The sequence below is a fragment of the Anolis sagrei genome, chromosome 2 (genome assembly GCF_037176765.1).
Source record: "Anolis sagrei isolate rAnoSag1 chromosome 2, rAnoSag1.mat, whole genome shotgun sequence".
Lineage (NCBI taxonomy): Eukaryota > Metazoa > Chordata > Lepidosauria > Squamata > Dactyloidae > Anolis > Anolis sagrei.
In genome coordinates, this window is record NC_090022.1 from 301,649,821 (window position 1) to 301,666,561 (window position 16,741).

The following is a 16,741-nucleotide window of genomic DNA, read 5'->3' on the forward strand; positions in this document are numbered from 1 at the left end:
AAGATCTTCTGGAGGGGCCGTGCTTTCAGTCCCACCACCCTCGCAATCGCATTTGATGGGGATGAGGGACAGGGCTTTCTCGGTGGTGGCCCCTCGGCTCTGGAACTCTCTCCTGCTGGAACTCTCTCCCTTCCCTCCTGACTTTCAGAAAGCTGGTAAAATCTTGGTTTTGGAATATAACATTTGCAGAATGATGATCGAGTCAATAACTGCTGACCCCACTGGCAGATGGTGATGAATTTGTGATTTTACTTTGACGACCTGGCTTTTTGTAATTGTATGATCTGTATTTTAATGTAGTTTATGTATTAATGTATTATGACGCTATTATGTTTTATCCTACTTGTGTATGAATTCCTGTTGTTAGCTGGCCTGAGTCCCTCTTCGGAGGTCAAGAAGACCGGATTATAAAAACTCTAAATAAATAAATAAATAAATGTATGAAGTCTTTAAGTAAGCCAACTATGTCACTTTTAACGAAGACTATTTATTTTTGTCTCTTGAGAGCATGATTTCAAACCAAATATATTTTAAGGGAGAGAATTCTCATTGCACTCTTGGCCAAGGCAAGCTAAAGTCCTAGAAATACAACTCTTGTGATTCCACAGCATTGAGCCATGGAAGTTCAAATGGTATGCATTCACTCTTCAGTGTAGACATACCCAAACTCTGCTTCCTTGGATACATGCAATCAGTACTTGGGGAGGCTACTCACCAGGTAGATGTTGTACCTCAGCAGCCTCTTCCTGGCATCTGAGACACTGGAGCCCAGTTCCCTCAGCTTGGCCTTCATGTCAACCATCAGGTGGGCAGGGGGGTCCTGGTGGATCTGCAGTTGCGTCACTTCTGGCAGGAGGGGCCCCAGAGCAGAGTACAGGGCAGAGATGAAGTTCCTGAGAAGAGGTGCCAGGTTAAGCTTGGCTTGGCAAGGAACTCTCCAGCATTCAAGGACATCAAGAGAGTGCCATCTCGGTAGCCCAGTGTAGCCCAAGAGGAGGTTAGTATCACCTTCCTCCCATCACACTGCCTCCCACCCTTAGTCCAACAGCTATCCCATGCCTGGTGAGAATGATGGGGAATCAGAGAAGCTCCTGTTTCGGTCATCTGCTGAAACATCTTGAGAACCTTTATAGAGCTCAGTGGAAAATAGCTATCTGCTAAGATCTCTGGAGAACCTCAACTGATCTTGGTAGACAATGTCCTCAGAGGAAGACAGTTATCTGCTGAGGTCTCTGGAGAACCTCAATGAATGTCAATAGACAATATCCTCCATGAAAGATGATCATCTGCTGAGATCCCTTGAAAACTTCAACAGATCTCAGTAGATGATGTCTTCTGTGGAAGATGGTCATCTGCTGAGATCCCTGGAGAACCTCAATTTATCTCAATGGAAGATGTCTTCAGTGGAAGATGGTCATCTGATGAGATCTCTAGAGAACCTCGGTAGGCAACATCCTCAGCGGGAGATAGCCATGTGCTAAGATCTCTGGAAAACTTCAACAGATCTCAGTGAAAGATATCCTCCGTGGAAGATGGTCATTTGCTGAGATCCCTGGAAAACTTAAACAGCTCTCAGTAGATGTTGTCTTCTGTGGACGATGGTCATTTGCTGAGATCCCTGGAGAACCTCAATGGAGCTCAATGGAATATGTCTTCAGTGGAAGATGGTCATCTGATGAGATTTCTGGAGAACCTCAATGGAGCTCAGTAGACAACATCCTCAGTGGGAGATGGTTATCTGCTGAGATCTCTGGAGAACCTCAAAGGGATCTCAGTGGAAGATGGCCATCTGCTGAGATTCCTGGAGAACCTCAACAGATCTCAGTGGAAGATATCCTCAGTGGAAGATGATCATCTGCTGAGATTCCTGGAGAACCTCAACAGATGTCAGTGAAGATGGGCCTGCTAGACTGGACCATAGAAGGTTGTGGCCAGAAAGTCCTGCTGGACCAGGCTATCTGTTTTAGTGGCATCACTTTCTTGCAGTAGCCAGAATTGCTGCCCACAATCCTCATGGAAGGCCATGGGAAGCCGGCCCTTTCCTGTAGGCCCTTTCCTGCAGAGAACGTAGCTGGTTGGAATGGAGTACCTAGTTTTGTCGTTGTAGCTGTTAGGCATTTTCTACATATTTTACAACCCCATTATCCAACCAATATCCAACATTGTACATTTAGTTGAATGTAATCGTGTTTTGACGTGTTCATCATTCTTGCTATTATTATTGTTGTTGTTGTTGTTGTTGTTGTTGCAGGTGAGACCTGAGCAAATTGGAATAGAAGGGGGCTCTATCTTCCCTCAGTCTCAACACTATACTGATTCTGATTCTGTCCCCTCGTCCTTTTTCTTCTACTCCAGTGTTTCTCCACCTTCCAAATGCCGTGAATACAGTTCCTCATGTTGTGGTGACCCCCAACCATAACGTTATTGTCGTTGCTACTTCACAAATATGATTTTGCTCCTGTTATGAACTGTAATGTAAATATCTGATATGCAGGATGGATTTTCATTCACTGGACCAAATTTGGCACAGATACCTAATACAACCAAATTTGAATATTGGTGGGGTCTAGGCAAATTGATTTTGGGAGTTGTAGTTGCTGGGATTGATAGTCCACCCACAATCAAAGCGCATTCTGAACTCCACCAATGATGAACTGGAACCAAACTTGCCATACACAACTCCCATGACCAATAGAAAATATCGGAAGGGTTTGGTGGCCATTGACCTTGAGTTTTGGAATTGTAGTTCACCTACATTCAGAGAGCACTGTGCACTCAAACAATGATGGATCTGGAGCCATAATGCTTTTAAGCAGAGGCTAGATGGCCATCTGTCTGGAGGGCTTGGATGGTGTCTTCCTGCTGGCAGAAAGAAGGGGGTTGGACTGGATGACCTTTGGGGTTCCCTTCCTACTCTAGGATTCTATCATTCCCAGGGCTTGGGAGAGTGGAACTGTTCTGGGGACTCTAATCCCCAAATGCTATTTCCTCTCCCTAATGTCTTAGAGTTTATAGTTTGACAAGGTCTTTCCCCTTCTTTGCCCTGTGGACTCAAACAATGATGGATCTGGACCAAACTCTACACAAATACTCAATATGCCCAAACGTGAACACTGGTGGAGTTTGGGGGAAAATAGACCTTGACATATGGGAGTTATAGTTGCTGGGATTTATAGTTCACCTACAATCAAAGAGCATTCTGAACCTCACCAACAATAGAATTGGGCCAAACTTCCCACAGAGAAACCCCATGACTAACAGAAAATACTGTGTTTTCTAATTGTCTTTGGCAACCCCTCTGATACACCCTCAGGACCTCCACAGGGGTCCCGACCCCCAGGTTGAGAAACCCTGTTCTACTCCCAATTTGGTGCCAGCTGCAGGTATGGTTAAGGTATATAGAAAACTGGGCAAGCTTTTGTGAGGATCAGTACTAAGCTTACTGCAGATGTATGTGTGCAAAGACAGAAAGAATCCATATGCAGGTGCATTGCAGGTGTCAATAAAAGCAAATGATCCCCCCCCCCCCTTTTACTACAATCAAGGAAGGTTACATGATACCATTTGGAGTTCTTTACAAACCCTTGCTGTAACCTGCCAAACTCTGCGTTTTACTGTACATTGTAGGTACCATGCACTCTGGAAAAGGTCATCTGTTTTGCGTACACGTTTGCTAAGCTGAATTAAGCTGTGCTATATTTTGCATTACTGAAGGACTGTATTTTTGCTATTTTTGCAGAATCATAGAATCCTAGAATCAAAGAGTTGGAAGAGACCTCATGGGCCATCCAGTCCAACCCCATTCTGCCAAGAAGCAGGAATATTGCATTCAAATCCCCCCTGACAGATGGCCATCCAGCCTCTGTTTCAAAGCTTCCAAAGAAGGAGCCTCCACTGCACTCCCTCCGGGGCAGAGAGTTCCACTGCTGAATGGCTCTCACAGTCAGGAAGTTCTTCCTCATGTTCAGATGGAATCTCCTTTCTTGTAGTTTGAAGCCATTGTTTCATGTCCTAGTCTCCAGGGAAGCAGAAAACAAGCTTGCTCCCTCCTCCTCCCTGTGGCTTCATCTCACATATTTCTACATGGCTATCATATCTCCTCTCAGCCTTCTCTTCTTCAGGCTAAACATACCCAGCTCCTTAAGCCGCTCCTCATAGGGCTTGTTTTCCAGACCCTTGATCATTTTGGTTGCCCTCCTCTGGACACATTCCAGCTTGTCAATATCTCTCTTGAATTGTGGTGCCCAGAAGTGGACACAATATTCCAGGTACAGTGGTCTAACCAAAGCAGAATAGAGCATGGGGAGCATAACTTCCCTAGATCTAGACACTATGCTCCTATGGATGTAGGCCAAAATCCCATTGGCTTTTTTTGCCGCCACATCGCATTCCTGGCTCATGTTTAACTTCCTCCCCACGAGGACTCCAAGATCTTTTTCACACATCCTGCTCTCGAGCCAGGCCTCATCGTCCCCCATTCTGTCTCTTTGCATTTCATTTTTTCTGCCTAAGTGGAGTCTCTTGCATTTGTACCTGTTGAACTTCATTTTGTTTAGTTTTGGCCAATTATCTCTCTCATCTGTCAAGATCGTTTTGAATCCTGCTCCTGTCCTCTGGAGTCTTGGCTCTCCCTCCCCATTTGGTGTCATCTGCAAACTTGAGGATCATGCCTTCTAGCCCTTCATCTAAGTCATTAATAAAGATCCTAAACAGGGGGGAACCCTCCTGATGGCACTCCACTCGTAATTTCTTTCCAGGATGAAGAGGAGGAAGCCTTGGGGAGAATCGCCCTCTGGGTTCGTCCATTTAACCAATTACAGAAGCCTGTTTAGTTTCTCTGCTGGAACTCTGTAAAGTATTTTCTCTGCTGGAAAGAATAAAGTATTTTCTTTTGCTCAAGCCTACTGCAAGCCTCGTGTTGTTTTGTATACAAGGGGACTGCAACTGGAAAGTACAGAAGGAGTTTAGTGCTGAGGGATGGATTGTTTTTCTGAGAAAAGAGCCCAAAGCACACCCCCCCCCCCCCCGGCCTGGGTTTACCCATACCTGCATTAAGAAGATACTACTTACATCGTGTCCTGATCCAGCTCTTCGTCCACATAACTGGGGATGTCAGTCATGGAAGACCGAGGCTCTGTGGGGAAGGGAGGAAAGGGTCAGGAAAGGGGGCAGAGGGACCCAGATTTGCAAAGGAAAGGCTCCTAGAAACGCATGATGCACACTGGGTTGAGCATTCTCCATACCTGGTCTTTGGGTGCATTGACACTATAGAATGAATGCAGTCTGACACCACTTTCACTGCCACGGCCCAAGAGCAGGCAGTCCTGGGAGATGCAGTTTGGTGAGGCTGTAGCACTCAGGCAAAGAAGGCTCAAGCCCTCGTCGGGCTACATGTTGAGGCTCAGCGTCAAAGCAACGTATCTACTACCAGTTGCAGGAGAAGGAGGAGTGATGCTGAGTCAGACTTGCATCAGCGTCAGCTGAAGCGCATTCGTGATATCATTTTGTCCCTGAGCGATTCGGAGGACTTTGCAGGGTTCAGCCCTGAGGACCTAGTAGAGTCAGATTACCGGGGAGTAAAGCGGGTGGCCAGTGAGTCTGACAGTGATAATGATTCCCTGAATAAGAGACTTAAAGATACAGCTGACAATTCCAGTTCAGGGGAATTGGAAGCCAGTGAGGATGAACTGGATTGGACTCTTGTTAAGAACATTAGGGACATATGCACCCAAGCTACATCCAGCGATGAGTTCGAAGGGTTCCAAAATACTTGGAAGGAAGGCTCATCTTGGCAGGATCAGGAATTAGACCAACGATGGCAGTGTTGGTGTGGCCAAGAGGCAGCAGCTGAGGGAAATAAGTCAGAAGCTAGTAATGAAGATCAATCAAGTGATAGTGACTGTGAATAAATTGAGCACGCTGGGATGTGTAAGTTTGCAGAAGACAAAGTGTTGCTTATGTGCTTTGTGCTGCCTAACCTCTGTTTGGGTCCCTGGTATCCAGCTTTCCTGCCTTGTGTATCTTGACTTCGGAACCGTTCTACGTGAGTGACTTCATCCTGCCTCTGACCTTGGAATCGGCTTTGGACTACTCAACTGCTTATCGGACTTTGTTATTGTTCTGGACTCTGCTTGATATTGAAGCTGTTTTGATTTTGTGTTTGCCACACGCTCAAGTTAACTTCTGCTTTCCTTTTTGCTGAGCTCAAGTCCTGGAAGATCCGGCTTATCACTTCTTTGTTTACCTGCTTGAAGGCTCTTTTGTTTTGCTAATTACACTGCTGTTAAGTGCTGTTTTCAGTTGGAGACTTATTAAATACTGCTATTAACACTTCAATTGCTGTGTAAGACAATCTCTGTTACCTGAGTCACAACACTACATCTCCCAGGATCTCATAGCATTGAGCCATGGTAGCTAAAGAGGTTTCAGGCTGCATTCATTCTACAGATGTACCCTATATTGAAACACTTCACTTTGCTGAAAACAGATTGCGTCTCCCTTATGCTGGTGTTCCATATTCCAGATTACTTTTGGGAATTTTAGAATACTTGCAGAAATATACCAATATCTTGGGGATGAGACCCAAGTCTAAGCACTAAACTCGTGTATGTTTTATACACGCAGCCTGAAGGTTGTTTTGACATTTTTGGGCATGAAACAAAGCTTGCATTTGTTGAACTATCAGGAAGCAAAGGCGTCACTCTCTCAACTACCAGATGGATGATTCTTTGGGGACTATTTTATCTGCCTGGAAAAACGTGTTTGTCTGCTCTCAGGTGCAAAGGCCTGGAATGTACTTATAGAATCATAGAATCCTAGAATCAAAGAGTTGGAAGAGACCTCGTGGGCCATCCAGTCCAACCCCATTCTGCCAAGAAGCAGGAATGTTGCATTCAAATCACCCCTGACAGATGGCCATCCAGCCTCTGCTTAAAAGCTTCCAAAGAAGGAGCCTCCACCACACTCCGGGGCAGAGAGTTCCACTGCTGAACAGCTCTCACAGTCAGGAAGTTCTTCCTCGTGTTCAGATGGAATCTCCATTTTATTGCAATGCCATACAACTCTTGCGGTGTCCCCCATGTCATGGCCCCATTGATGGCCATCAGCTCCCCTCCTTCCGCTTTCGAATTCCCCTTTATCCCCAAATCCAGCCCTCTTACCTGGGAGGCTGGGGGAGAGAGGGCCCCGGTTCTCCATGACCTGAAGGCTAGAAGAAAACAAAAAGGGAGTTTTGAGTGACAGGTGGCACTCCTTAAGGGGGCACCATGAGTTTTTATTATTATTTATTATTTACAGCATTTTTACCCCGTGCTTCTCATACACACACACACACACACCCTGGGGCGGGGGGGGGGGGGACTCAGAGAGGCTAACATAGGCAACAATTCAATGCCACAATATCAATAGACAACAATATAAAACCAAGAATATATAAAAAAATTAAATAGTAGCATTAAGTAAATAATCACATCACATAACAGTTTCCAATTACATCACATAGCCATTTCCAATTATCATAACAGTCGTATGGTTGAGTTCAAAGTCTCTGTTGCTGTTGTGCTCACTCACCGAAAACCTGGTTCCAAAACGACGGTTTTAGTTTTTTCCTAAAGGAAAGGAGGGAGGATGCCGATCTAATCTCACTGGGGAGGGAATTCCACAAGCAGGGGGTCACCACCGAGAAGGCCCTGTCCCTCGTCCCCACCAGACGCATTTGTGAGGCTGGTGGGACCAAGAGCAGGGCCAGTGGATCTTAAACTATGAGGCGGAATGTAGAGGGATATATGTTCAGACAAGTAAGCTGGGCCGGAGCCGTATAGGGCTTTATAGGGCTTTATAGGCCAAGACCAGCATTTTGAATTGTGTTTGGAAATTTTTTCATTCTTGGAGGTTACATTTACCTGTTTCACCTGCATCTATGGCAGGCATCCTCAGAGGTTGTGAGGTCACTACCTCTGAGGATGCCTGCCATAGATGCAGACAAAACGTCAGGAGAGAATGCTTCTAGAACATGGCCATATAGCCCAAAAAACCTACAACAGCCTAGTAAAAACAGGAAGTAACACAGTAAAATGATTTTTCCTTGTCTTCTGTGATGCCAATAACACTTTCTGGCAAGAGGGGGAACTTCTATCATATATATATATATATATATATATATATATATATATATCTCACCCTCTGCCGCCAATAAACCTATATGCATATGTGTACACAAGGCAATAATGCTGATAAGGAGAGAGAGAAGAATAAACCTCGCAGAAACTCAGCAACTTGCGGTTCACACCTTGAAATACTTTATCTTTCTCTCTGTGTCACCTTTCTTTATGTTTATTACAGGGTTTAATCCTAAACGTCTGTATATGTCTCTTTGATGTGTAACCCAATACTGTAGTCAGTATGGAGCTTCCAACTTCTCCTCACAGGTCACATCAATATAATCTCCAGCTGACTTTCAGAAGTTTAACTTCAGTTCTGTAACTTGACACAAGACTTTAATATCTTAGGTGAAACAAAGTAATGTTTATTTATGAATTCTTGTGCACATAAAGTGTATTTGTTACACAGTACTTTACTTCAGTTCCACTTGGATATTATTACATCTGTCCTTTACTCTTTAGAATACATAAAACTGATATAATCTTCAGAATAGTTTAACTTATATCAACTTAGTTAGGCAACTTCCTTTCAAATGTAATTTCTTCTCAGCCAAAATCTCAATTATAATTAGTTTTTTCTGTCACACCCTCCATATCACTCTCCTCTCTCTTGATGATTTATTAGAAATTTTTAGCATTTATTCATTTACTATTAACATTTATTAATTTACTACTACTACTACTACTACTACTACTAATAATAATAATAATAGGTTTATTTTTGTACCCCACTTCCATCTCCCCGAAGGGACTCAGGGTGGCTTACATATGGCACAAAGTGCCTAAAACAGAGCATAAAATAAACACACAGTACCATACACCTAAAGTAAAGCATATAGTATTTAAAACAACCATTTAACATTCAGAATAACACCCAAAACCTATAGTGACAACTATCGTAAGACGTGGCCAGAGTGTGAACAAGACAAGGGAATGGGATAATGCAAATTGTAGCTAAGGAGCAAGGAAATGGGATGAAAGTATATTGTTTTTATATTGTTTATACGTTTTTATACTGTTTATACTGTTTTATATTGTTATTATTACATTACTGTTAATTGTATATTTATGTTTTGATGTGGGCGCCATGGGGTGCCACTTTGTTAGCCATTTATTTATTTATTTATTTAAAAGTTTTGTATCCCGGCCTTCTCACCTTTCTTGAGGTTTCCAACCATAATATCACATAAATCAATAAAACATCATAATACATATTACAGTAAAACATTAAAACAGCAATTACAGTCAATAACTATAATGGTCAGTCATAGAATCATAAAATCATAGAATCATAGAATCAAAGAGTTGGAAGAGACCTCGTGGGCCATCCAGTCCAACCCCATTCTGCCAAGAAGCAGGAATGTTGCATTCAAATCACCCCTGACAGATGGCCATCCAGCCTCTGCTTAAAAGCTTCCAAAGAAGGAGCCTCCACCACACTCCCTCCGGGGCAGAGAGTTCCACTGCTGAACAGCTCTCACAGTCAGGAAGTTCTTCCTCATGTTCAGATGGAATCTCCTCTCTTGTAGTTTGAAGCCATTGCTCCATTGCGTCCTAGTCTCCAAGGAAGCAGAAAACAAGCTTGCTCCCTCCTCCTCCCTGTGGCTTCCTCTCACATATTTATACATGGCTATCATATCTCCTCTCAGCCTTCTCTTCTTCAGGCTAAACATGCCCAGTTCCCTAAGCCGCTCCTCATAGGGCTTGTTCTCCAGACCCTTGATCATTTTAGTCGCCCTCCTCTGGACACATTCCAGCTTAGAGTCAATATCTCTCTTGAATTGTGGTGCCCAGAATTGGACACAATATTCCAGGTGTGGTTTAACCAAAGCGGAATAGAGCATGGGGAGCATTACTTCCTTAGATCTAGACACTATGCTCCTATTGATGCAGGCCAAAATCCCATTGGCTTTTTTTGCCGCCACATCATATTGTTGGCTCATGTTTAACTTGTTGTCCACGAGGACTCCAAGATCTTTTTCACACGTCCTGCTCTCAATCCAGGCATCCCCCATTCTGTATCTTTGCATTTCATTTTTTCTGCCAAAGTGGAGTATCTTGCATTTGTCACTGTTGAACTTCATTTTGTTAGTTTTGGCCAATTATCTCTCTAACCTGTCAAGATCGTTTTGAATCCTGCTCCTGTCCTCTGGACTATTGGCTATCCCTCCCAATAGTCGTCACACTAAAGTCGTTGCTCATCCTCCTCCATTCATATCTCAGGGTGTTGGCTCACTCGTCGAATGCCTGTCTCCATAACCACGTCTTCACCTGTTTCCTAAATGTCAGGATAGAAGAGGCGGTTCTGATCTCCAATGGGAGAGAGTTCCAGAGTCGAGGGGCCACCACCGAGAAGGCCCTGTCCCTCGTCCCCACCAGACGTGCTTGCAAAGCCGGTGGAACCGAGAGCAGGGCCTCTCCAGACGATCTTCATAACCTGAGTCCCTCTCTGGAGGTTGAGAAAGGCTGGGATATAAAAGCCCTAAATAAATAAATAAATAAATAAATAAAGTGCTTAACCCTCCCACCCCTCTCCCACCCTTTGGATTCAAAGATTAACTTCTGCTGCAGAACCAGCTGTGCATTGCATGGACGGCTTGGAGTAGGTCCAAGCAGAGTATGTGTCATTTGGCCCAGATGAACACAAGGGGTCAGCCTAGCATTCACTTTCAAGAACAGTAGGATGTCCTTCCAGCAGATGGCAGGAAAAGAGCATTTTTCCTGAATGAGGAACACAGGCTTGTTCTATAAGGAGCATCTCATGCACCTTGAACTGCATTATATGGTTCTACACTGAGAGTATAATGGGGTTCGATGCAGTTCAAACTTGTTACCTGGTCAGGGTGGAAGCAGCCTTACCTGCTTAGACTGGTCCATCCCTGCCTCCACCTGAAGGACTTCAAATGGAAGCATCTGATACCACACCACAGAGATGCATTTATTTATAACTAGCTGTACCCGCCACGCATTGCTGTGGCCAACGTTCTCTCCCTCTTTCTCTTCTTTCTTTCTTTCTCTCCTTCCTTTCTTCTCTACCTCTTTCCTTCCTTCCCCTCCCTTTTTCTTTCCCTTTCCCCCTCTCCTTTCTTCCTTCTCTACCTCTTTCCTTCCTTCTTTCTTTCCTCCCTTCTTTCTCTCTTTCCTACTCTCCCTCCTTCTTTCCCTCTTTCTCTCCCTCCTTCTTTCCCTCTTTCTCTCCCTCCTTCCCTCCCTCTTTCCTTTATTCCCTTTTTTTCTTTCCCTTCTCCTTTCCCGTCTTCTTTCCTCCTTCTCTATCTGTTTCTTTGCTCCCTTCCTTTGCTCTTTGGTTCTATCCTTCCTTGTCTCTTTCCTTCCTTCCCTCCCTCTTTCTCTCTTTCGTTCCTTCTCTCCTTCCTTCCCTCCCTCTTTCCTTTATTCCCTCTTTTTCTTTCCCTTCTCCTTTCCCTTCTTCTTTCCTCCTTCTCTACCTGTTTCTTTGCTCCCTTATTTTGCTCTTTGGTTCCACCCTCCCTTGTCTCTTTCCTTCCCTCCCTCTTTCTCTCTTTTGTTCTTTCTCTCCTTCCTTCCCTCTCTCTTTCCTTCCTTCTTTCACTTTTTTATTTCCTTCTCTCCTTCCTTCCTTCTCTGCTTTTTTTCTTTCCTTCCTTCTCTCCTTCCCTCCTTTCCCTCTTTCTCTCCCTCCCTCTTTCCTTTATTATCTCTTTTTCTTTCCCTTCCACTTTCCCTTCTTCTTTCATCCTTCTCTACCTGTTTCTTTGCTCCTTTCCTTTGCTCCTTGATTCCATCCTTCCTTGTCTCTTTCCTTCCTTCCCTCCCTCCCTCTCTCTTTCTCTCTTTCGTTCCTTCTCTCCTTCCTTCCTTCCTTCCTTCCTTCCTTCTCTCTTTCCTTCCTTCTTTCACTTTTTAATTTCCTTCTCTCATTCCTTCCTTTTCTATCTTTCCTTCCTTCCCTCCTTCTTTCCCTCTTTTTCTTCTTCTTTCTCTCCTTCCTTCCTTCCATCCTTCCTTCCTCCTTTCTGTGTATGTGTGTATATATTTCTGTACATGTGTGTTTGCATGTATATATGTGGTTTTGTGCATGCGTTGTAATGTATTTTTTTTGGGGGGGGTTGGCTTTTTAAATCTCTTTTGCTGTGTTTTTCAGTGTTTTGAGGAGTGATGGTCACTAGTTGGCCTGATCAGTGTCTTGTGTCCAAATTTGGTGTCAATTTGCCCAGTGGTTTTTAAGTTATGTTAATCCAACAAACGAACATTATATTTTTATTTATATAGACAAGTTTGGTCCAGATCCATCATTGTTTGAGTCCATGGTGCTCTCTGGATATAGGTGAACTACAACTCCCAAACTCAAGGTCAATGCTCACCAAACCCTTCTGGTGTTTTCTGTTGGTCATGGGAGTCCTATATGCCCCGTTTGGTTCAATTCTATCATTCAATTTGATTGTAGGTGAAAGCAACCACAACCCCCAAAAGACAAAATCAATTTTTTGAATGGAGGACATACATTGGGTTGTTAGGTGTATGCTGTCCAAATTTGGTGTCAATTCGTCCAGTGGTTTATGAGTTATGTTAATTCCACAAACGAACATTACATTTTTATTTATATAGATTTAGTACAATATTTCTACTCCACATATATGAAAAAATCTCAGGGCAGCATAGAAATACTTGATTGAGTCGCCTGAGGGCTGAGAAAGGCGGTATACAAATATGGTAAATAAATCATAGAATCATAGAATCCTAGAATCAAAGAGTTGGAAGAGACCTCATGGGCCATCCAGTCCAACCCCCTGCCAAGAAGCAGGAATATTGCATTCAAATCACCCCTGACAGATGGCCATCCAGCCTCTACTTAAAAGCTTCCAAAGAAGGAGCCTCCACCACATTCCGGGGCAGAGAGTTCCACTGCTGAACAGCTCTCACAGTCAGGAAGTTCTTCCTCGTGTTCAGGTGGAATCTCCTCTCTTGTAGTTTGAAGCCATTCCTCCCTTGCGTCCTAGTCTCCAGGGAAGCAGAAAGGAAACTTGCTCCCTCCCCCCCCCCCCCCCGTGACTTCCTCTCACATATTTATACATGGCCCTCATCATATCTCCTCTCAGCCTTCTCTTCTTCAGGCTAAACATGCCCAGCTCCTTAAGCTGCTCCTCATAGGGGTTGTTCCCCAGACCCTTGATCATTTGAATTGCCCTCCTCTGGACACATTCCAGCTTGTCAATATCTCTCTTGAATTGTGGTGCCCAGAATTTATAATAAATAAATTGGGAAAATTATTGGGTTAGAATCCAGCCCAAGTCCCTCTGCCAGGCAAGAAGACACAATCCAATCTCTCTTAGAATGCTAGAGTTGGAAGAGACGTCGTGGGCCATCCAGTCCAACCTCATTCTGCCAAGAACCGTAACCCTAGCCCACAATTGAATGCCTTGTTTCCAAAGTCAGGGTAAACAAGTGCAAACTGTTTTCAAAGAACAGAAATAATGAAACATAAACAAGTTGAAGAAGCTTAAAGGGAAGTGGGTGAGATTTGTGGGAAAGGCCCACTTAAGAGACAGGGAGCTGTCCAAAGCAGCAGGCCTTCAATGGGAGAGAAGCAAGCTTTTGATTCCTCTGGTTTTGCGCTTGCAAGGGGGTTTCCACACTTCCCCAAATGCAGAGAGACAAGCGTTTTGGAGAAGCGGAGGGTGGCAAACTGGCTCCCTTTTATTTATTTATTTATTTATTTACTGCATTTGTTGACCGCCGTTCTCAGCCCTAGGGCGACTCACGGCGGTGTACAACATATAAAAAGACAATTTACAATGAAAGCAATATCATAAACAACAATAACAACATCACTATCAATAATACCATTACACTAAATCATTCGCGACATCTCATCATAGAATCACAATCCAATCTCGTTATCCATATTCCGTTCCACTCATCATTGCCAATTTGTTGTAGCACTTACTCAAACGCCTTCTCAAACAACCACGTCTTTAGGCTCTTGCGGAATGTCATAAGGGAGGGCGCCTGTCTGATGTCTACAGGGAGGGTGTTCCACAGCCGGGGTGCCACCACCGAGAAGGCCCTGTCCCTCGTCCCCGCCAGGCGTGCCTGTGAGGCAGGCGGGATCGAGAGAAGGGCCTCCCCAGACGATCTCAAGGTCCTCGTGGGCTCGTAGGCCGAGATGCGGTCCGAAAGGTATTTTGGGCCGGAACCGTTTAGGGCTTTGTAGGCCAACACCAGCACCTTGAATTGGGCCCGGTAGCAGATCGGCAGCCAGTGGAGCTGGGACAACAAGGGCGTTGTGTGCTCCCTGCGTCCCACTCCCGTTAGTAACATGGCTGCCGCGCGCTGGACTAGCTGGAGTTTCCGGGCCGTCTTCAAGGGCAGCCCCACGTAGAGAGCGTTGCAGTAGTCAAGGTGGGATGTGACCAGAGCGTGGACTACCGTGACCAAGTCAGACTTCCCAAGATACAGGCGCAGCTGGCGCACGAGCCTGAGCTGTGCAAATGCTCCCCTGGTCACTGCTGAGACCTGGGGGTCCAGGCTCAGCGATGAGTCCAGGATCACACCCAAGCTGCGAACCTGCGCCTTCAAGGGGAGTGCGACCCCATCCAGCACAGGCTGTAACCCTATACCCTGTTCGGCCTTGCAACTGACCAGGAGGACCTCTGTCTTGTCTGGATTCAATTTCAGTTTGTTCGCCCTCATCCAGACCATCACAGCGGCCAAGCACCGGTTCAGGACCTCGACAGCCTCCTTAGTGACAGGTGGGAAGGAGTGACAGAGTTGGACATCATCTGCGTACAGATGACACCGCACCCCGAAACTCCGGATGATCTCACCCAGCGGCTTCATGTAGATATTAAACAGCATGGGGGACAGTATAGAGCCCTGTGGAACCCCACAAGTCAAAGGCTGTGGCGTTGAACAGGTGTCCCCCAATAACACCTTCTGGGTGCGGCCCTCCAGAAATGACCGGAGCCACTGCAGAACAGTGCCCCCGAGGCCCATTTTAATGCTGCGAATCCCAAACGCAGAACTGTTTTGCGCCATGGAATTGAAGCAAACTTGGCACGCTGAACTCCCATGACCAACGGGAAATACTGGAAGGATTTGGTGGGCATTGACCTTGAGTTTGGGAGTTGTAGTTCACCTACATCCAGAGAGCACTGCGGACTCAAGCAATGATGGATCTGGACCAAACTTGTAATGTTCGTTTGTTGGATTAACATAACTTAGAAACCACTGGGCGAATTGACACCAAATTTGGACACAAGACACCGATCAGGCCAACGAGTGGGGGAACTTTCAGATTCATGGCATCAGAAATAAATAAAGCAAGTTGGGGATAAGTTACATTTGGGGACTCAGAATCCCAGCATCCTCAAACCTGTATATGTTGGGGGATTCTTCGATGCTCTGGTGGGAGTATTGGGGTCCCACCCACCCCCACCCTCCAAACCATCTCACCTCAAAGGGGAAAGGCTGGCCTTGGGGTTGACCTCCAGGTGAGGCTGTGGCCACTTCTTCCGCTGCTCAGGTTCTGACCCCGCCCCCCTGGTTGCTAGGAGGCTGACCGATGACCTCATCACCTGAACCAATAACATCACAGAGGCAGGAAGTGGCCACAGGGAAACCAAGGCCTACCTGTAAACAGCAACAATTCTTATGTACCGTAATATATATACCTGTGGAATAATGTCCAGGGTGGGAGAAAGAATCATTGTCTGTTTGAAGCAAAGGGGAATGTTGCAATTAGCAGCTTAATGAGCATTGAGTTACTTACTGTACTTACTTACTTACTTACATAGGTGATCCCTTGTAGTCCGAGGATGATGGTCCCCCAAGTTTGGTGTCTTGGGGGTGGGTCCGTATGTGACCGTGGAGCCCTATTCTTGACCTGCATCGTCTCCCTCAGTGAGGGCATTGGTTTCCATGTCCCGGTCAGGCTTGGCTTGACTCGCCTTCCTCTTGGCACGTTTCTTTCACCCTCCATTCTTGCCTCCTCGAATTCTGCAGCACTGCTGGTCACAGCTGACCTCCAGCTGGAGCGCTCAAGGGTTCGCTCCCAGATCTCAATGTCTATGCCAGAGTTTTTGAGGTTGGCTTTGAGCCCATCTTTCAATCTCTTTTCCTGTCCACTAATGTTCCATTTTCCGTTCTTGAGTTCGGAGAAGAGCAACTGCTTTGGGAGACGGTGGTCGGGCATCTGAACAACGTGGCCAGTCCAGTGGAGTTGTGTATTGAGTAGCCTGAGTAGCTTTGCAGATACAAAGTCAATCAGGGAATCTGCATAGAGGTAGCCTGGCTATTGTTGCCTAAAGGCATCCTCTGTTTGGAACAACACTCAGGTACAGGAGAACTCCAGAGAGCAAACAACCAAGTGCCAGTTAACACCTCCTAAACAGAGGTTGTCCCCAGGTAACAGAGGCCAGGCTACCTCTATCCAGACACGCTCACTGATTGACTTTACAAGGCTACTCAGTGCTATTCAAGCTTGCTAATTACAACATTCAAACATATTTATTTATTTATTTTCTGAACTTATACCCTACTTTTCTCACCCCCTTTAAACAGACAAGGGTCTTTTCTTCCACCCTGGACATTATTTCACA

At 45.3% G+C, this 16,741-nt stretch overlaps 1 protein-coding gene across 1 annotated transcript in view; it reads right to left on the reverse strand.

Annotated features, from left to right (window-relative positions):
• Window positions 1–15,715, reverse strand: part of LOC137096217 (uncharacterized) — a 30,579-nt gene extending 14,864 nt beyond the window's left edge. The window contains exons 1-4 of the mRNA XM_067464863.1: window positions 15,597–15,715; window positions 7,161–7,207; window positions 5,071–5,134; window positions 716–893 (exon numbers count right to left, since the gene is read on the reverse strand). Of these exons, the coding sequence (XP_067320964.1) occupies window positions 716–893; window positions 5,071–5,134; window positions 7,161–7,207; window positions 15,597–15,715 (408 nt within the window). The remainder of the gene's footprint in view (window positions 1–715; window positions 894–5,070; window positions 5,135–7,160; window positions 7,208–15,596) is intronic.
• Between the last annotated feature and the right edge of the window lie 1,026 nt (window positions 15,716–16,741).